Source organism: Vulpes lagopus, chromosome 8, assembly GCF_018345385.1.
Source record: "Vulpes lagopus strain Blue_001 chromosome 8, ASM1834538v1, whole genome shotgun sequence".
Lineage (NCBI taxonomy): Eukaryota > Metazoa > Chordata > Mammalia > Carnivora > Canidae > Vulpes > Vulpes lagopus.
The window spans coordinates 11,107,658-11,130,211 of NC_054831.1; the positions used below are offsets into that span (position 1 = coordinate 11,107,658).

The 22,554-nt window shown below is 33.2% G+C and overlaps 1 protein-coding gene across 11 annotated transcripts in view; it reads right to left on the reverse strand.

Annotated features, from left to right (window-relative positions):
• AGFG1 (ArfGAP with FG repeats 1) overlaps positions 1-22,554 on the reverse strand; it is an 82,607-nt gene that overhangs the window by 10,350 nt on the left and 49,703 nt on the right. For 5 of the 11 annotated variants that reach the window (XM_041765854.1, XM_041765848.1, XM_041765843.1 and 2 more), the window contains 9 exons: positions 15,829-15,948; positions 15,097-15,168; positions 13,354-13,563; positions 12,050-12,230; positions 9,094-9,173; positions 8,735-8,827; positions 4,036-4,083; positions 1,395-1,553; positions 213-304 (listed from right to left, as the gene is read on the reverse strand). In XM_041765854.1, coding sequence (XP_041621788.1) covers positions 213-304; positions 1,395-1,553; positions 4,036-4,083; positions 8,735-8,827; positions 9,094-9,173; positions 12,050-12,230; positions 13,354-13,563; positions 15,097-15,168; positions 15,829-15,948 — 1,055 coding nt within the window. The remainder of the gene's footprint in view (positions 1-212; positions 305-1,394; positions 1,554-4,035; positions 4,084-8,734; positions 8,828-9,093; positions 9,174-12,049; positions 12,231-13,353; positions 13,564-15,096; positions 15,169-15,828; positions 15,949-22,554) is intronic. The other 6 variants (XM_041765846.1, XM_041765844.1, XM_041765847.1 and 3 more) reach the window with 5 other exon arrangements.

The window sequence follows — 22,554 nt, forward strand, 5'->3', positions numbered from 1 at the left end:
CAAGTTTCACGCTATACAAAAGCTTATTTATTGTCAGTGCTTTGATTTGTAACTGATTAACGTGCGTGTGCATTGTCTTTATACATGAAAAACGGATCGTACATAATGGCTGCTCAGAAGAGCAAAGAGCATCTAGGAAAGTCATATCTTGCTTTCCCCAATTTGAAAATAACACACAACTTGTAAAGTGCTTAAAATTGCATCTCACTTACCATAAAAGGATTACTAGATACTCCAGCAGCTGCAACTTGACCAAAAGGGGTCACCACTGGCTTTGTTTGCCCAAATGCCGCAAAACTCGCACCTTGTTAAAACAGAACCACCAATTATAACCCATACCTTTCAGAAACAATCTGATGCTTGTAGAGCCTCATACGGAGTTTCAGAGAAATTCCTACCAGAGCGACAATAAAAATATCGATGTTAAATTGTTGAGTCTCATGCTTTCTCAAATACCAGAGACAAACTTTCCTGTGGCATATGTAAAGGGGCTTTCATATAGCTTTCTCAGAAATGGTTAATTCTGATTTGTTTCAGCTATGTAAGCTGCTGACATTCAAAGGATGGAATTAATGATGAGCGTGTGACTATTTGAAAGGGGCTGAGAACAAAACACAAAGGCTTCATGTGAACATCACAAATTCCTTAGGAAATATTGTATCATTATGGCTCTGACATGGGCCTTATTTCCAAATTTTTTAATCTAACCACAGGCATTAAAAAATAGATATGCGACTGTAATTTAAGAATAATCTCCAAATCTATGGAGGATTTGCAACATCCACAATAGTTTTCTGATGCAAAACAAAAAATACTCAAGATCTACAAGGTTTCTTTTTAAAATCAAGAGGCGTATTAGAACATGCAAGAGAAATTAATAAGAAAAACACTCGAGGAGGGCCTGGGTGGCTCAGTCAGTTAAGCATCCAACTCTTGGTCTCGGGTCAGGTCATGATCTCATGAGTTGTGATTTCATGGTTGGTGAGACTGAGTACCTCCTCTGGTTCCACTCTTAACAGGCATCCGTTTGAAGATTCTCTCCCTCTGCTCCGCCCCCAACTCATTACACAAGCTCTGTCTGTCTCTTTCTAATAAATAAATAAATCTTTAAAAAACAGAAAAAAAGATAAGAAAAGACACACATTCTAAGAAAGGGCACTCTTTAGAGAGTATCGGATTCCTCCTAAGTCTATAACCTGGTCACAAAAACTTAACCAAATCATTCAGTTTTCTAAGGCCCAAATCACAAAAGGTATCTGTTTTGGGGTAGTAAACGTTTAGCAGATAACGCCACAGCATTCTCTGAACAAGCCTTTCAGTCCAAACATAAAACATTATGATACATAAAGGATATCTGAAGTGGACAAACAGCTAAGCCAAGTGTCAGATCTTACCATTGGGCTGTTGAGAAAAAGCTGTCTGTTGAGGGAAAGCTGCTTGGGCTGGGAAGGCAGGCTGCTGGAAGCTGCCACTGAAGCTGGTGGGAAGACTATAGGGAGCAGGAGTCCCGAAGCCGGCGGGCATGCTCATGGAGGCGGTGCCAAAGGTTGCAGCTGACAGGAGAAAGCAAGAGCTGATCACTGACACAGGAACAAGCATTGGCTTTGCTCCTCATACCACATACTACTGAATGATTTCACTTGAAAAACATTACATTGTACTCTAAAGGCACTTTAATTTCCAAAACACTAAGTTAATAGAAAGTTTTAGCACTATGCAGTTTAACACAATCTATAAAACGTTCTCCTAAAACCCAATGTCCAGAATGACACTAATAAAGCTATCATTTGAAATAATAAAACTTCTCGGGACACCTGGGTGGCTCAGCAGTTGAGCGTCTGCCTTTGTCTCGGGGTGTGATCCCAGAGTCCTGTCCCGCATCAGGCTCTCTGCATGGAGCCTGCTTCTCCTCCCTCTTTCTATGTCTCTGCCTTCTCTGTGCCTCTCATGAATAAATAAATCAAAAAAAAGAAGAAGAAAAAGAAAGAAAGAAAGAAAGAAAGAAAGAAAGAAAGAAAGAAAGAAAGAAAGAAAGAAAGAAAGAAAGAAAGAAGAAGGAAGGAAGGAAGGAAGGAAGGAAGGAAGGAAGGAAGGAAAGAAGAAAGAAAAAGAAAAAGAAAGAAAGAAAGAAAGAAAGAAAGAAAGAAAGAAAGAAAGAAAGAAAGAAAAGAAAGAAAGAAGAAAGAAAGAAAGAAAAAAAGAAAGAAAAAAACTTCTCAAAGTAATTTAAAAATCTAAACAGCAGTCAACCTTTTAAATCCCATCATCAACCAAGTCATATGTATACTAATATACATTGCTTTAAATTTTGTTTTGCTATATACAGTATAAGAGCTAAAAATGGAATTTTATCCACTAAGTTATGTATGTTATGTATAAGTTAAGTATGTTCCTAACAAAAAAGTTTCAAAACCTCTAAAAAATAGTTCACTGAAAATAACAAGACTTGTAGGAGAAATAGGGTTATAGAAGCGGGTCTCCCAAAACCTATGCAGCTTCGTAACCAATGCAGCTTTGTAACCAGCCAGCCCCCAAAAGGGGGGCCAGGGTGGGAGAGGACTTTCCCTAATAAAACTACTAACACAATTAAAAGAACATGTGAGGTTCCTAATACATCAATTCGAAAAGAAATATATGGACCACCATATCTTGTCTGACAAACAGATAGACTGCTTTGGATAAGGGGTTTAAGATTAGGACTGCTGAATTATAGAGATTAGGGCAAAATGCATAAAGATTGAAAAGGTAGTGAAATAAGCATTCTTAGAAAAAATAGATGCAGGGTAAATGAGCAGTGTGATCAATACTGCACTGAAATCAGTGTGTGAACAACCACTACACATGTGGTACACTGCCATCATTCCCCCACTTATGAATTAATTATAAACTAATTTGCATTATAGAAACATGTTGTAGGGGTGCCTGGGTGGCTCAGTCACTTAGGTGTCCAACTCCTGATTTCTGCTCAGGTCATGATCTCAGGGTTTTGAACTGAGTCCCACATTGTGCTCTGTGCTCTGTGCAAGACCTGCTTAATATTCTCTCTGCCACTCCCCTACCCCTCTGTCTTAAACAAAAAAGAATGTAGTAGCAAAACAGTATTACTTATTGCTAGTAAGTATTAAAAACAGAACCATCTGAATATATGTTCTAGAAAAAGTCCCAGTAAATTAAGAGCCAATAATGGTGCTTTTAACTCAGAATACCAGCAATTATAATAGTGAAATATTGTTGGCATGATGCTATCAAAAACATAATTCACTGAATTTCTTGATTTAATTTTTTTTAAATTTATCAACAATCTCTCATTCAAGGCACAGGAATTAACACTGAAAATGTTACACAAATTATATTTTACTTAAAAAAAAACAAACAACTGAAAGTCATGTTATAGATACTACCCAAAGTATGATCAGAGGAAAAAAGAGTAGTAATCCTCATAATCCTATTGTTTATAATCTACAGTGCATTTTTTCTCAAAGAACCTAATTAGAATGCTAAATTTTTTGAAATTACAATTGGTGAGAAAACAAGAGAAACAAGCCACTAGGAAGCAAGTCAATTAAAGAATAAGAAGCACACTGCAAGGGTAACAGAAGGGTTTCATAACAGACAACAATGCACTGACAGACTTTGACAAATCACTTTTTAAGAAAGCACTAAGAAGCGAAACTCGTATACAGTTAAGCAAAACCAAACTCCATGGAATAATGTGGTAAAATGGTTTGGTATATCGAAAAAGTGTCAAAGTACTATGAATTCAAACTCAAGAAAAATAATCAAAAAAGCTATTAACATTCTAATGTGACCATGGAGGTAAGCGATAATGCTTTTCAGCATTAAAGCACAAATCACCACAATCTTCACGTAACTTTAAATAGAATGTAATACCGATGCCACACATCCATGCCCACTCCATTGTTAAACATGGAAAAAACTTAATTCCACATGCAGGGATCCAGAACACTAGCAGAAGCTTCCACAAGCAGCTAGACAAATTGCCACACAAATCTAGATACAGTTGTGGCCACCTACCAAAATGAGCGTGAGGAAACACTTGAGAATGCATTGCTCCAGAAAGGCCTTATGGAAAGCCATAAAGAGACCAATGTCAATTAACTTACGGATAACTACTGTCGGAATAAAAGTAAATTTGTTTTGTTAAAAAGTCCTAAAATTAGAACATAGTGTTATAAGGTGGGTAGCACAGGAATACATAATAAAAACACATCCACAAAGTCTTTTAATTTCAATGATATTCATGACACTAATATTTAACCTGTTTGAAATAAAGGGGAAATTAGAATAATAAATACCAGTGAAATAAACACCAAATGAAAAAACCCTTTATGAAGCCCATTTTTAAATAAACACTAACATCTTTTTCGTGTCAAAATACAACTATGTCCATAAAAAGATTCTGTAGGCCTCATGAGTTACATTCAAAAATGCTGTTCATAGGATTATCTAAAATGACCTAGAATCCACCTTTTGCATCTAAAAAGTCAAATCTTGACAGAGAGAACCTTAATGATGTCTTATTAAATGTTGTTTAAAATGTCTTAAAAATGTTGTTTTATTTACAACTCTGTACACTAACTAGAAATAGAGAACTCAAGTGAACTAATTAAGTATGATCAGAGGAAAATTATTCAGTGTAGATCATTAGACAGGCGAGTGCAACTTTCAGTTTACAATGTAATGGCTGAAAAGAGTAAAGAAAAATGCATCTTGTGCAAATCTTACCTGGCATAACTGAGGTCAGAGAGGTGTTACATATAAATACATGTAATGAACAGAAAACAAATTTAGGCTTTTAATTACTAGAAACTTTTTGTTTTAACCACCCGGAGTGGAAAGGTTTCTAAAATATATGTCCATGTATTTTAAATTAGAATACTTAACCAATTAAATGTGGGAAAACAGCGATTGAGAGCTAAGAGTGGTTGGTTACGAGTCTTGGTTCTGTCATCTTCTAACTACAGGTTATTTAACAACCACAAGCTTCCGTTTCCTCATCTACAAACAGGGGGCAGAGAGCAGGGATAAGAGTACCTATTTGACAAAGCTGCCACAAAGGTAAATTTAACAATAATTTTTTAAAAAGTGCTCTAAGTTGTTTGCTAACAACTTTAAAAGATGTGTACTTAAAAGATACATCAGTACTGTGTTCTGAATCCAACAAAAGGGTAACTGAGTGAGAAGGGTTCTATAATAAATTAGGTCACTGTATATTTATCTCTTTTCTTAAAACTTCTAAGTCTCTTGAAAAGTCCTGCACTAATAATAAAGGTTAAACTCTTTATAGCAGTGTTTCTCATATACATTTGGGCATAGAACCCTTTTCCATGGAGTATTTGATACCATCTTAAGAGATATGCTCTACAAAATATACTTTGGTAAAAACTAACCTTTAGTCAAGAGTGACAGTGAATCAGTATTAACTACTATAATGATAATGATGACAATGATGCCCTCTCAAGCTCTAGTCCTGGATTGCTATAAAAAATTTTTTAGGCCTTTTAAACAGCTTTTTTAGATATAACCCACATTTCACACTATCTGTTCACTTAATGTATAGAACACAAGGACTTCTATCATATTCCCAGAGTTGTAGGAATCATCACAATCAAACTGTAGAACCTTTTCATCCCTGCCCAGGAAAATTCCATACCTCTCAACTGTCATCTCCCTCTCACCTCCCCTCCCTTCCATCTCTACAGATGTGATCATTCTGGACAGCCACCTTACAAATGGAATCACAGGTTCTATGTTATACTGTGACTAGCTTCCTTTAGTTAGCTTAGTGTCTTCAAAGGTCATCCATGTTGTAGCATGCATCAGGACTTCATTACTTTTTATTACCAAACAAATTCCATTGTATGATTATAACACATTTAATTTATCCATTCATCAGTTGATGAACATATTGGGTTGTTTCCACTTTTTTGGCTATTATGAATAATGTTGCTATAAACATTGTTATCAGTTTTTACATAGATGCACATTTTCATTCCTCTTAGGTGTATATTCCTACTGAGTACAATAAGTGGAACCAGGGGGAACAGTGCTGGTTTAAAAGAGTTCTGGGTGCAAATATTAAATTAGTCATTAATTAATTTTGAAAGTTTAAGACAAACCCATCAAATTGGTCTCCACCTGGGTAATACAACAAGGATACTGGCCTAGATGCTACTAGGAATTTTTCATCTCTACATTTCTATTAACTTTATCTTCTTGTGGGTTAAAAAAAAAATCTTTAAAATCATTCATTCATTCAAATGAAGTTAGGGAAATAAAGACTATTCATTCCATAGCAAAGGAGAGATTTAAGAATTATTAGAGAATTTCATAATAATTGAAAATTGTTATTAACTCTGTTAGATTTAAAATCTCAAAAACTCTGTGAAAAAGAATGCTATTATAGAATCCTAAAATAAAAAAGGTCTTAGGCCATACTGGCTAATATCCTAATGAAGGTTTCTATGTAACATGGTAAAAAACAAACAAACAAAAAAAGCCCCAAAGCTTTATAAATGCATAAGAAAAATTATTATTAAAGTATGTATTTAGGAAAGAAATGTAGCAGTAAAATGTAGTAAATTTTGCATAGAACTATTATGAAATGCCCTCTTTCAAAAGCTACCTCAAATGGAATAAAATATCTAAAAGCAACAAAAAAGTATTTCCTAAAGAATACTAATTTTGACATTGGAAATTCCTAAGCATAGTATGTTTATCAAAATACTGTTCATATTTCAATATTAATAGAAACAGATGTAGTTAACATTTACTTTTAATCATTTCTATTACAACTTAAATGAAGGTGATCAATGTGATAAATCAAAGTAGTTTATCATGGAAAACATTTTTTACCTTGAAATAAAAATTTATGAACACAGATTTACCTTTCAATAAATTCTGTTTAGCCTAATATTAAAGATTACCTTGTAACACCTGAACATACATCATACCTTCTATATGCATGTACATCCTATGTAGAACCTTAACTTTAAAGACTTGGATACTCTACATAAAATAAGCAAAAAAAAAGCCCTTAAATCTATATGACAAAACCAACTTGTGGAGGTACAGTCATGAAAGGAAAGTAAGAGGAAAGACTTGGCAACTATGTAGAATAATGCAAAGACCATGCACACTGATTTGTATCATCTAAATTCTCACAAAGACCCTGCCAGTAAAATATTGTTCACATTCTATAGAAAGGCTAACAATAAGGCTCAGACAAGTTAGATCAATACAAGCTTAGGCAAGGTACAATCTGAGTTTCCATCCTTCAATTGTCAGGTAGGGTTATAACAGCTATGAAAACTGTATAACTATCTTGGCAAACAAGTTTTTAAACACTCAACAAATGTTAGTACATCCTCCAATTAACATATAAAAAGATACCTTAGGTTTACTTCCCATGTAAATACTAAATCACAATTTGAACACAAGTCTGGCGGTACCCAAAACATATTAACTTATCTTTTCTGAGCCTCACTTCCCTCAGCTGTCAACATGTATTTGATAAGAGTTAAGAGGACTAAATGAGACAATGTACAGAACCCTATGTGCTCAGAGACATTTTACATATTCATTCCACCAAGTCAAAATAACTGCTAAGAAATAGAAATGCTATATATATTGTTAACTGATGAATATTTCTATTGAAACACAACAGAAATTAATACAATCACTGATCAGGCACACTTGAACTAAAACAAACTATTTTTAAAAAATTATGCGTGAAATTAAAATACTTATTAAACAACTATTATGCAAGATACAAATTACGACTGAAGACATTTATACAGGAGGAAAGTTATAGTTTCAAACTTCTACTACCACAGTTTCTAATCTTGCCAATGACACAGATTTACTAATAATTACCAATTCTTAAGGCAATCATTATGTTACAAGCACCTTACTCTTTCAAGATTTCACATCAATATATGCTCTATGCTTAAAGCTTTAGTTCTAAAATTATTTGGACACGTATACAAAAACAAAGCTGGCCAACTTTAAACCTAATGGGTATCAGGCCATACCACATACACTTGGTAACACCCCAAGGTACTGGCCAACAGTTCTGGTGTTCAGGGTGATAGAAAAAGGAGAGGATTAAAAAATTATCAAGAGAAAAGACTCAAATATTATACCCCAAATCAAATGAGGTTTGCACAACTTAAAACATGTGAACACCCAGAAGAGAGAAGCACTAGAAAGGACAGGATTGCTAAGACCTCCTGTAATGAAGCTCATTTGTTCCTCACCATCTCATGAAGAGGAAAACACAAAACAAAACAGAAAAAAAACCTTATCATAAATTTTTTCCTATTAAGCTTGAATGAGTAATAACCAGTAATTCCAAAACCAGACCACCAAATGAGTCAGAATTACTGTGTTCAAAAGTCCTGTTTCAGTCACAAAGTGGCTGCACGGCTCTAAGGAAGTCTCGCCTCCATGCTTGGGCTTCCTCACCTGAAGAATGAAAGCTGTGACTGAGCAGTGGGGGCCACTAGACAACTTCTAGGGTCCCTCTCAAATACGAAAGTCCAGGATTTTATAAACTTTCAGCTAGTGTACGTCTTTATGGACAAACTCTTCCATCCACTTCCCATTCACTACAGTAAGAAAGAAAAACTTTATTTTCTGATATTCTTCCTGTGGTATCTTTGCAATAAACACCTTTCCCAAAGTTTTCTGTTCTATAATCTCTATTTCTTACCTGTCGCTCCTCTGGCATTGGTCTGAAATGGATTTGTAGAAGATGCCACAGAAGGACCAGCAGCAGCAACAAATGGATTTGTGGAAGGCGTAGCTTTAAAAAATTACAAAATACACTATAAAATCCTAATATATTTGTATTCAATTATTAAAAAAATATTTGTTCAAAAAAAAAAATAAAAAAAAAATATATATATTTGTTCATACATTTATGAAGATAGAAAATTGGAGCTTAAAAAAAAAAAAAATTAGAGCTTTATGATAATAAACTGTTGCTTTGATAGCCTTCCAGTACTTCTAAGAAAATGCAATATACACGGGCTCTTTATAAAAACCTGCATTTACACCAGAAACACATACCTCCAAATGGAGCAGGCACACTTGAAGACGCAGGCTGTGTCTGTGCAGAAGCACCCACTGGCACTGTTCCAAAAACATTGCTGAAAACAAATATAGAAAGAGGTCTTTTCAGTTTTTGTTTTTTTTTTAAAGCAAGGGTAATTTATCTATAGGGTGGCCATAAAATGTGGAAATAGGTAATACTGAATATACCATATATCCTAGCAGTTCTTAAACTTTATGTCTCAGGATTCATTTACATTTTGAAAAGTTACTTAGAACTACCCCCAAAGAGTCTTTGTGTAAATATACTGTATACTAACACTATGTATAGTACAGAAATTAAAAACAGAAGTTTTTAAAAATTTCATTCTTTTAAAATTAACCATAAAGCCATTACATGCTAACGTTAAGTAGCATTTTTATGAAAAAGAACTATACTTCCTAAAACCAAAGGAACTTAAGAGTCACCATATTTTTGCAAATCCCTTCAATGGCTGCCTTAATAGAAGATCAGTCTGTTGTGGTATGTTGTTTAGGTTAAAGCACAAGAAGAAAAACTGCTCTCATAGACACTTAGCTGAAAAAACTAGGAGACTGAATAGTTTTTTCAGGTTAATTGTGAGTACTTCCCTTGATATCATAATACTCAAAATCACAGTGATAAGTTCACTAAAGGTTAGCTGCAAAATGGAATCTGAAATCGTATCAATGAACTCCTTTGCGCTCTATTGAAGTAACATCTACTAATCTATCTAGCACTTTAAATGAATCTTTTACTCATTTTATAGCATTTGGAAAATATCTGATGCAAATCTTCCAAAGGTCAACAATTTCCTAATGCAAAACTAAAAAATTTATATTCATAATATCACCACTCATCAGAAACATAATGTGAAGCTGTCATGCTCATGGTGGATCAATAAATTTTCTAAAGTTCTAGTATTTGCTCAGAAGTGTCAATTTTATCAGTTATTTTCCTTAAAGTGACAGACTTAAATATTTCATTTTTGAGAAAATGTCTACCAAATATCCAAATTTGAATAACCATGGAATATCAGTCTTACTTTTAAGGCAAACCAATGTTCCATAAGACCAGCGGCTGGGGCACTCTATGACTCAACCACACAAGCTGACTTTCCTCAAGCCAGCCACCATACTTAAATATGCAACAGAAACTACTTGATACATGCCTTATTTGAACACATATAAAGAAGACATTATTTAAGGGTCAAGATCGAATAAAATTAAGTTTTTTAAAAAAGATTTATTTTAGAGAGAGAACGGGGGAGGGGGGGGGAGAGATAATCTCTCTCTGCCAAGCTCAGTGCCAAAGACGAACTGGATCCCACACCCCTGAGGATCATGACCCAAGCTGAAAACAAGAGTTGGACACTTAACGGACTCAGCCACCCAGGTGCCCCAATAAAATTAATTTTCTTTACTGTTTCATTAAAAATATTTGTAAGAATATGTAAATAAGTCATGGGGAAGTAATGTACAGCATGGCGTCATGAAGTAGTCATATGTAGTCAATAATATTGTAGTGCATACTCAAAGTTATAAAGAGTAAATCCTAAAACTGAGTTCTGTATGGGGACAGACAATAACTACATTGACGTGATCATTTCACAACGTACACAAACATCAAATCATTATGTTGTACACCAGAAATTGATGTTATATACCAATTACACCTCAATAAAAAAATTAAAAAGAATATTCCTAAGAAAAACTAAATCAAGACTATCACAAGTAAAACTGAACGTATGGTGGTTAAGAAATATAACGACTATTAGATGACTACTAGTACGGTTTAGTGTCGTGGCCTTAATTTGTGACAAAGTACTGGGAGGTTTGTACTAGCTACTGTTTCTGTGCTATCAATACAAATGTCAAATACTGAAAACACAAATAACCTATCAGAATTATTATGACCACAGTTTTAACTTTAAAGACTCCCTGAAAGCGTCTCAGGTATCCCAAATGTTCCAAGGACCACACTGTGTGGACTGCTAATATACTGTAATATAATTTCAACAAACCATTTGTTATATATACCTACATTTCCAGATTCTATGGTCACCTTGCTATAGCTCACTATTATGTAAGTCTAACACAATCTTAATGAAACAAAATATACATTAATACTCTAAACTTTATTCTTTGGATTCAACTTTTCCTATTTGGCACACAGAAAATCAATTACTGGATAATCCAAGTAGTTGATGTTACAATCCTCCCATTTCTCCCTAGAAAAGGTGCTGAAGGGAAACAAAAACCTAGTCAGATAACAAAAGAAGAGACAATCTGCAGGATGGAAAACAAAACGATGGACAAAGCACTCTATAAGTCACCTATACTTCTAGATCTGTTTCCTTCAGAAATGTAGAAGTTACAACCAGAAGAGTTTTTAAAGATCTATTGCTCTTAAAATGTGTTAAGACTTCCTGCTGCTAAGAGTTCCCTCACACCAGTTATATCTGAACACAGTTCACAGATATGTCTATATGTTAATACCAGCAGGACACTGACGAGATACAGAACTGGATCTTGGGTTCTCTTGCAAACATTCCTAAAAATGTTTATTTACAACTAAAACTACAACATGTTACTTTCAGTGTTTAGTCTTCATAACTAAAAACTGTACCTTAAAAGTATATAATTTGCTAAATGGATTCTCTGGTTCAGTATAATTTTAAAACTGTGTATAACTCCCCATTCTGAGATGTGTACATACTCAATTACACTTCAGTGTTCAAGGAAGAGAAATAACAAGACCTTTGATTAAATAAAAAGATAAAATGGCAATTACTCAAGAATTATATTTTAATTAGCAAATTAAACTCAGATTCTGCAACTATAAAAAAATTTGAGAATTTAAAAAATATGTCCCCTGTCATTATTTAACATTATTATTCAGAGTCGAAGAAAAAGATCAAACACAAAGCCAAGAACAGTGACTGAGACAAGGTACCTGCTAGCATTACTTGTGGAAGTATATGCATTACTGGAAGTGGCTGCAGAGCTGAAAACGCTGTCTAGTTCTGCCAAAGCTGCGTATTTGTCTGAGGATGTACTCGACTGACCGGGAACTGAAACCACAGAACCAACAGGAGCTTTACCTGTGGCCCCAAAGCCACTCCCTTGATCACCGCCTATAAACACACAAAAACAAATTACACTGAAAACTTAGTTATATTTTCAATTTATCAATTTAGTTATGCTATCAATTTATTCTTTCAAATTTATCAACTTGTTTAAATTTTACACCTTTTTCATTTACCATGAAAAAGGTGTAAATTTAAAACTGATTTAAAGCTAAGCAAATAAATGGACAGAACTCTAGTCTTACCTAATAAACTACCTAGAAACTATCAGACAAGATTAGTTATTATACATACTACTGTGGTAAAGACAAAATGCTCTTTCTGTAACAAAAACTAAGACTCTCTACCAATAACATGTCTAGATTATGCATGAAGAACAAATTCTCAAAGTGCTACATTAACATCTCCAAAACCGGTGCATCTCATTCAAGTGAACATACAAATTTATAAAATGCCAAACCTAATGTGAACTCATTAATAATACCGTTTCCGCAGGGCTGATCATGAAAAAATTAGAGACAGTAATAAGAGGAAACATTTACACAGCACTTTATGTGCCAGGCACTGTTCTACATGACGGGGATGCAATAAAACATACACATCCAATCTATTACTACTATCTTCCTTCTGGAGATGACAAAGCATGGTCAAGAGATCAGGATGCAGACTCTAGTCTAAAAGCAGACCTCTGCCGTTCTCCAGCACACTATGCAATTTGCGAGACAAAATACTGGCCTTAAGAGCAAAACCAGGTATAAAAATATACTGTAAAAATGATGGGTTTGGTTTTTTAAATACCAAAATATTAATAATAAATATAGTTCAAAATAACTATATTACAAAAACCACAATATAACCGGGAGGCTGTCAGCGCTATTAATAGGATTTGTTGGCCCTCTATGGCCTTCCAATAGTGAAACATGCTAAGACAAAATTAAATTTTGTCAATTATTTTCTTTTAAAATTAGAAGTTTACAAATAGTTTCTAGGCCTTCCAAAAGGCCCATTATTGAATTATTTCACATCCAAAATGTCCCACAAAGTCATGACCATTTAGTACAAAATTTCTTTACAAGTAAAGTACAACAACCTTAAAATGTAATAAACACAACCAAATTTAGAGGACTATTTAATAAACAAATTTGTATTTATTTTGTTTAAAGCTTAATACCTTGCCCAGCACTGAAGATATTGTCTAAATTAGCAAGTGCTGCATATTTGTCTGTAGACTGCAGACTAGCTTTGTTCGTTGAAACTTTACTAACAGCTGATGCTGTTTGATGACTCTGGGAAGTATTGAAGGTTCCAAAATCAGCACTGGAGGATTTGGGGAAGTTATCAAAATGAGCAAAATTAGCATTTACTGATCCAGCACTTCCACCTGTAACAGAATAAACAAAACACTTGAAATTTCTATACTTCTCCTAAAATCCTTTGATAGATTATATGATTTCTTCCTTAATTAAGTGTTCTATAAGTAATCCTACTGGCCAATGGCATTTAACTTTAATCATCTACATATGATTTTTTATAATTTGGGAAACTATATTTTCAAAGGCCCTGGCAACATGTAGGGTAACAAGTTTCTTTGTGTAATTATCTACCCTGGGGTGAAGAATATAATTCACAGAGGAGTAACTCCAAACTACCAGGTTTGAGACTCAGTTACTTTATAGAATATTCAGCTATCTATACACTACCATCTTTTACCAGTTCTCCTTAAATGGACTCCATAAGCAAGATGTAAAGTTATCTTATACTATAAACTCTTGTAGTTCCAATGAAGACTGGGTTGAAACTAATCCCAAAATAGAGATTTAAAATCTTTAGGAAGGGGCACCTGGGTGACTCAATGTTGAGTGTCTGCCTTTGGCTCAGGTCGTGATTCCAGGGACCTGGGATTAAGTCCCCCAGCAGGCTCCCCAGAGGGAGCCTGCTTCTCCCTCTGCCTATGTCTCTGCCTCTCTCTGTCTCTCATGAATAAAAAAAAAAAAAAAAAATCTTTAAATAAATAAATACAATGTTTAAGATGTACTATTTTGATCCACAATTTCTTTTTTTTTTTGATCCACAATTTCTTAAAAAGTGGTCTTTGAGCTTTAGACTTATTTTAAGAGTCCATATTTAATTCCACATAATAATTTAATGTACATATAATGTCATGTGGTCCTCAGTAAAATCATGCCCTATTATATACAGTTCAAGGAATAAAAATTATAGTACACAATGTATAGTCTAAATATCATACCAATTTTTAGATTTATAGATCACAATTCACCTAATAATGGTCACTACTGTATATATACTGCTAAGATTTTAAAGACTGTTCTGTACTCTGGAGACTTCCCTAAAGTCCTACCAAAAGACTAAAGCCAGACTATTTCATTCTATGCTTTTGATGCTACAAAAATAGTATATCATATAATTATATATTAAGTGACAATAAAACACAATTACAGGTATTTTAAAAAGCAGAAAGATTCAGTCCTGTTTTAAAAAAGAGAACACAAACACTTTCCCATCAATTAGTATTATAGACATTCTAAAATATATACTGATAAAAATCTTTTTAGGAATTAAACTCCAGTCCTTTTAAATTAAAACTAAGTAATGTGTGTTGGTATTTAAGATTGTGATGTGTTACAAGTAGCTGGTAAACAAAGTACATAATAATACTAAGCTTTCAACATTTGTATGATGAAGTTTGTTTCAAATTATTAAAAACTAAACTATTAAATAAACTTTTTGTATACTATTGTGTTCTCTGAGTTTAGTTAACAGTGGAGAGAATAAAAGTGAGAATTTCAGAATGATTAGCATTAGAAGATGAATAACATTCTATAATTGAAAAATCCATGAAACAACATAAAACATACAAATTAGTAAAAGATGCCTACTTGACAACAGAACTTACTGTTGGAAGCCTGGAGAGGAAAAGCGGAAGTAAATTCACCAAAACTGCAGCTAGATGAAAGCATTCTAAATGCTGGACAGCCAGAAATTATGTGAATGATGGAATTTAAAGAAGAAAAAAAAGAAAATTGAAAGAAAAGGCTTTAAGACAACACACAGAGTTAAAAGTTGAAAGAAAAATAATCAGCCAAAGATCTAAACAAGGGTTCAGTGAGATTCTGAAAACAATACAGTTTATGGGAGAGCACTCATGTTTAATGACCAATTCCTGCACTGAAAACTGTTTTCAGTCCAATCAAAGTGTTCCATGATCTCCTTTTGAGTACTAGTATTTATCTTCTCAAGCTTCCTGCCTTAAAAATTACTTATATTTTTATTTCTATGGAAGCGAGTCATTAGCTTCCTTTATTCAGAGCCTAAATCAATGTGCTCTGTCAACCTAACACATTTTTAGCACTGTAATGCTCCTGTGCATAAGAAATTTAGGAAAGATTCATATGCAGGAAATGGAAAACCCTTTGGATTAGACAACACATCAAAGAGTTTAAAAAAACACAGATGAACACAGACAAAAATAAAGATTTCAGGTTTCCCCAGAGCTTTATAAGATAGAACTATTTGAAAATCAAATAATTATAGAATTTAAATTAATAGAATAATTTTTCAAACTACATCTAGAGAGTGTTTTGTGTTTTAAAGTAAACATTGAAGCATAATGCCAGAGAAGCTCTACCTGTAGTTTGGGGCTGAAAAGGAGAGTGACTCGCTGTGGGGAAACCTCCAAAATTACTCGAACCACTAGACTGTCCAAATGCATCAAAGTTTGCAAAATCTGCATTTGCAGAATTCTGAGCTGTAAATGGTAAGGAACAACATATGTTAATGAATATGAAAATTATAAATGAAAAATATGACAAATGAATTTAAGAAGTTTATGAAAAGTGTCTGTCTCACAACTCACTTTGAAGAGAATTCATTTAGAAATCAAATTTTAAATCATACCAATGTTTATTTAACCCAGTTTCAAGCAATTCATTAAAAAGTATCCAAAAATTTCCCCAAACACTTTTACAATGATAAATGTGTACACAATACCCTTTGAATAACCTCCAGAATAGTACTTTACAAGTGACTCTATTAAAGGAAACACTAAGAGCATTAAGTGAGCTACAGTAAAGCAAACAGGGCTGTAGGATATAGATTATATTCTGGAAAATTCAGATTTAAGATGGTAGTAAGTGATTCATCAACTATGCAAATCCAAAATAATGATACAAAGAAGGTTAAATTCCATTAATATTCTCTTGGGTTTTTTTCCTACGTTTACAGCTATTTTACACCATGACATATAAAAATGAAAAAAAAAAAAAGTAGTGTACAAGGACATGATTGCCAAACAGATCAAAGATATTCACATTCTTTTAGAAGCCACCATTTTTCATACATACTAAAATTTGAGAAATGATGAAAACAGTAACATTTAAAACATTAGTGTAAAAAAAAAAAAAAAACATTAGTGTACTTCAGACTCCTTGAAAATGACCAACTGGTATTCTCTCACTGATCATCAACATAAGAGCAAATTTTTAGACTTCTCTAAACTTAAACTATGTATCTAAATAAAACAATTCAAAAGATTTTTTTTAAAAAAGGCGAAAATGGATGCTATCTTTTTATTAGAGAGACTATGATGGCAAGTGGCTGGTATGCAGCAAAGGGAATGCTAAGTGGGAAGAATGAAAAGCATGCCCAAAAGATAAAGGTCAAATGCCATCAACATAGTTAAGTCAGCCGCTTTAAATCCTTGCAGGGAATTCTACTTCAAGGAAATTCTGTAAAGAAATAATCTTGTAGGGGCGCCTGAGTGGCTCAGTAGGTTAAGCGTCTGCCTTTGGCTCAGATGGTGATTTCAGGGTCCTGGGATCAAGCCCCAAATCAGGCTCCCTGCTCAACAGGGAGTCTGCTTCTCCCTCTTCTTCTGCGCCACCCCCCCAAAACTCCCACCTGACCCTGTTCATGTGTGCATGCCCTCTCTCTCTCTCACTCTCTCTTAAATAAATAAAACCTTAAAAAAAAGAAATAATCTTGTAAATGAGTATTATATCCAACAGCTAAATAACTTGTGTCTTATAATAATGAAAAAAATTTAAAACTCAAATGGCCAGCAATGAGGGATCACTAGGAAACATCATACAAAGAAATATAAGGCAGTCATTTAAAAAAATCACGTAAAATATGTAGTCCATTCAAAAATGCTTATGACAAGTAAAATAAACAGGTTAATAAATTCCAAATACATTTTCATCTGCCAATTTTGTTAGCATGGTATCATGCGCATAGAAAATCTGCATTTTCATTAACTCAAAGCAGTGAGTTTTCAAATTAGTATCATCTTCTTCATTGCCTGAGTTTACTAAGCTTTTGCAATAAATATGTATTAACTATATACAAACCAAAAAATGTTACTAAATAAGGAATTTTTCAACTAACAAAGTAAAACATTATTCTAGGAAGATAATCAGGAAAATTTACAACATTTTACGTAATCACTGTTTTGTGTATAGCTGAAAGAGCATGACTGTAGCGGGGGATGGGGGGAACACACCTATAAAGCAGACCTCCTTTTACTAGACTCCTGTGACACTTCTTTTCCTACATCCCCACATCTAGCACTTCTGACAGGTGGGAAGTGTTATCCTATGTATACATATCACTGCTCACGCTTTGTTCTTGAAAACCTTTTTTAAACATGGTTGTCTTAGCTCTCAAACATTACACGGAGGTATCTAAATTAAAAGGCTGCTTATTGCTTAACAAAAGAAATTCTGTATTTTTTCTGGATACTCTGAAATCTTTTGTTACTGTTTTTACCTAACATAATAAGATTCAATTTCTTTATTTATTTTTATTTTTATTTTTATTTTTATTTTTTTCAATTTCTTTATAAGCTGAGATTTTTTTTTACCTTCCCCCAAAATAAACACAATGAAAGATATACTAATAAATAATAAAAGATCAATATATTGAAAAATATTTTGGAAGAAATATTGACACAAGTATAAATAATAAAAATAAGTTTAAAAACACAGTTACCATTTAGTAATAATCAAGTAAGTTTAGTGAAAAGAGAATCCAAAATAATCAGAGAATTCCATCCTAACATAAACACCATACACAGCCTTGGACAAGTCCCTCAATTGTTTTGGCATCATCAGTTTTTTCACTAGAGAAGAAGAAGAAAGAAGAAAGAAGAAAGAAGAAAGAAGAAAAAGGCCTATACTTGCAAATCCAGCAGTATGACTCTACAATTTATAAGGCAACAGGAATAAATATTTAAGAACTTCAGACTCCTCGGCCCAAAAGAGGAAAATTCCACTAAAAGACAAAATAAGTTTATATAGTCAAATATTTACTGGAAAACAAAAGAATAAGAGAATATGGTACAAGAAGTCGTCAAATTTAGAGTGGGTTATATTTCAAAAGACAAGTTCTCAGTTTTTTGAACAATTTAGTTTTACATTTGAGAATAAATGAAATGCATCTATCCCTTGGAGAAAAAGAGATTAGGTCCCTAAACTGGTTTATTACTTACAACCTCAAATATATGTGAATATGTACTCTATAATAATAAATATTCTACATTTAACTTACATTTAGACCATTTTGGGAAAATATACACTTAACATGTTTCAAGCACCATCAGGAAATAAATCAGTTCAATGTAACCCATTTAGTTAGTCAAGTCTATTTTATCACATTTATAAACACTGGTGTTTTCCAACCAGAGCACCAAACACATTAATCAAATATCTATTCATTACAGCAAAACAACTTTGTAATATTTCTTTCAGTTTTTATATGGAGACATTGAATCTACTCAGTGTCTTCAACAATTGGTTATAGTGACTTTTAAAATTGGTAAGTAATGTAGAATGAAATTTTAGAAACCACAATTTTGGAAATTAAACACTAATAAATTCAATAATACAGAAATTACTATCTAGAACCTCAAGCAATCTCTATAAAAAGGAATATAAACTAAACAGAATGTAACAAAACCTTAGTAAGGATGCTTTTTAAATAATCTTATTTCAAAAAGTACAAAGAAATCTCAATTTAAGAATTTAAGGCACCAAATTAATGAGCCTGAATCTTGCTGAGAATTGTCTTTCATCTCCAGGGAGATACAGGTACACATGAAAAAGGAAGATTAAACATAGAGACCAGAGACAGAAACTGCCTTCATCAAATTCGGCTGACAAATACACCTTGTTTCACCTACAGATTTAAATTCTTTTCCATCAATCCCAACATTTAAAGAGAACATTTCACACTAAATAAAAAAGCCTTCTTGCTTCTCTTTAAAAGAAAATCAGTGTGTCTGGTAATCTCGAACCCATATGTCCATGTGGCAACAGGGGGTTAGAACATCCCCCTTTGCATGTAGTTCCTTCCACAATGCATTATACTACTCACTTATGTTAACTGGGTGGCAAGACAATAAAGTTTAACATCCCTAGTACAAGGCGTAACAAAAATCAATGACAGTTTATAGTTATAAGTTTGTGGTAAGCTTATTACCAAGCAAAATAACTATGAAATTCTGTAAGGTAATTATGTTTCTAAATGCATAAGTACTTCTGTAGACGATGACTTTTCCTTAACACAGTAATAATCCCACCACTGATACACATCCTTACACACCATCTCAGCCAGGATGTTTGGGTGAAGGGTGAAGACATCTGGCTTTTAAGTCACTAAACTATCTGCAAAATACAACAGGTTTCCCTATAAAATAATGCTAAGTAGACTGGCATATCTATATAATCATCATTTGCTATTAAAAATTCCATCTGTCATATCAATTTGTATAGGAGAAAATTTTCACCTTAAAAAGTTTTTCTTAATTAGGGGGTGCCTGGGTGACTCAATTAGTTGAGTGTCCAACTCTTAGGTTTTGGCTCAGTCATGATCTCTTGAGGGAGTCTGCTGGAAGATGCTCTCCCTCTGTCCCTCCTTCCACTTACTGTACTCACGCACACAGTCGCTTGCTCTCTCTCAAATAAATTTAGAAAAAATAAAAATAAAAAAAAAAACATGAAAATTTCAGGGTAACAACTTAGCTATCAATGACTTTATATTTATGAACCATATATGGAAAAATAAAGATTCAGGGTTCCTGTAAAGGCTGGCAAAAAATATATAGAATGGAAAAAGAGGAAATAAATAATTTTACAAGCTTCTTCTTGTAGCATGGGTATATATTTTTTTCACCTGGAATCAAATCATGTTTGAAAAAAGCAAAAAATAAAAATAAAAATAAAAAAAATAAAAGGTGACTTGAGTTTGCAATTGTAAACAATAACTTTAGGCTAAAAAACTACTCCTCTTAGGCAAACTGGCCTAACTGACGTGGTTATTAAACTCTATCCTCACAGACTTATCTTTCCTACTATTTCCACCACATGTGGAAAAGAGACAAAAAAGTTAAGATCTCTATCAATCTGATAAAAATTACAGGTTTCTTTTCTTTCTTTTAAAAAAAAAATCTACAATTAAATAAGGGCTACTATTCTCAAAGAGCATTTTAAAGGAGTCATTGATACTATGAGTGGGATCATGGTACAAAGCAACTTGTGGAGCTGCAATGACCTATATGTATAATGATGTCTGCTAACGACACTACAGGGAAGAACACGGGACTAATTCCTTGAATAATGAATACTCACAAATTGTATTAAAAGACAAAAACACAAGAGAAACATGAAGTAAATTAAAAATTTATAAAAGATCTTGGTAGTTATTTATCAGTCATTTCAAATTCTGTTTCAGTAAGTGTAAAACTGAGATAAATGTAAACTATTCATGTATTACAGAAGGTTCACTCTACATTCTTGGATTCTTCAACTCCTTTTGCTAGCATTCAAAAGCAACAGATGGGAAAAAAAAGAGTTGGGGTACCTGTCTGGTCACAGGAGACTAGCTGCCCACCTGAAGGGTGAAGGGGAAGAAGTCTCCCTAGGTTTCCTGGACTTTTCCCTGTTCGGCTAACACAGGAGAAAGGAAACTGACCACAGCCCCAACATCTTAAGCTTCCTGATTTCTTACTCTTCTCAGTATAATCTCTGCTGAGAAAGAGATCCTCTTTATCACAGGATCTCTTTTTAAAGCAAACACACATACACACTAATTACACCATAATCTGCTTCTGTGGCATGCCCTTAGAAAATACTTTAATATTTATTTTCTCACTAATATTTAAAACAAAAAGTTCCTTTAATGCTTGCTAGAAAGAAATGTGGCTGAAGCACAGCTTTCCCATAATTTTTCAAACCATCTTAAACAGTACATTTTGGAATTTTGGATGTGTACATTTATATATGTTATACTTTATACCATTATTATCCAACTATAAGCCAGGTCTTCAAATTGAAAGAAAAAGGAGGAGTAACATCACAATCTTACAGGTGAGAAAAGAAGTTAAATAAGTTCTAAAATACAAATAGGAAATCAATTCTCTAAGTGCTAGTTTCTGTTATACTCATAAACCAGTGAAATACAAGTTTTAGAAAGACAGTCTTGAATTTTTCTTGATTATATAATTAAAATTTTAAAAACCTGTAACAAATCAATTAAAAAACATTAGCTAACTAATACCTCATACATACATGCAAAAATATAAAGCAAAGTTTCAAATGATCAAATAAAACAGCTACGAAATGACTAAATCTATTCTGAGTTTTAGTGCTCTACATTTGGTTTGATGCTTACTCAACCATTCACAAATGCAGACAGGTAAACTTTCTATGACATACATGACATACACATCAAAGCTTACTGGCATCCAAAAGATTATTTCCCATTGTATAAATACGATGTAGTCGTTTAGATCGTTTACATCATACCTTATTTAAAAAGTAGAAGGAAAAAAAAATAAATAAATAAAAAAAAAATTAAAAAAAAAAAATAAAAAGTAGAAGGAGGCATCAAGAAACAACTCTAAAGATTCATTCTGATTGCAAAGCCTATTTCTTTTCACTACATTATGCCATTTCACTGTCCATTACAGTTATTTACTACTATAATTAGAAAGATACAAATGATTACATCTGTACTTTAATAATCAATTTTTAAATCAATTATCTAGATAACTGCAAGGTTTATATATTCATTTTCAAAACAAAACTCTGCAACTTCTAATTTTTGGTGAAGTGCATTAAACTCTTTGTAACAAACATGTTAAATCTGGAAATAAAAAAGAAGTTGTATCTTTTAGAGCCAACCTGAAGATGCTTGCTACTCTAAAGATGGGATAATCTGAACATAAATAAAGATAATGATGACAACAGATTTGAGATATAACAAATGTTAAATCTATGAATCCATAATGATATGAAACAAAAAACAGATCATCATTAAAATATGGTGGGGATTCAACTCATTCTGATATGTGATTGGT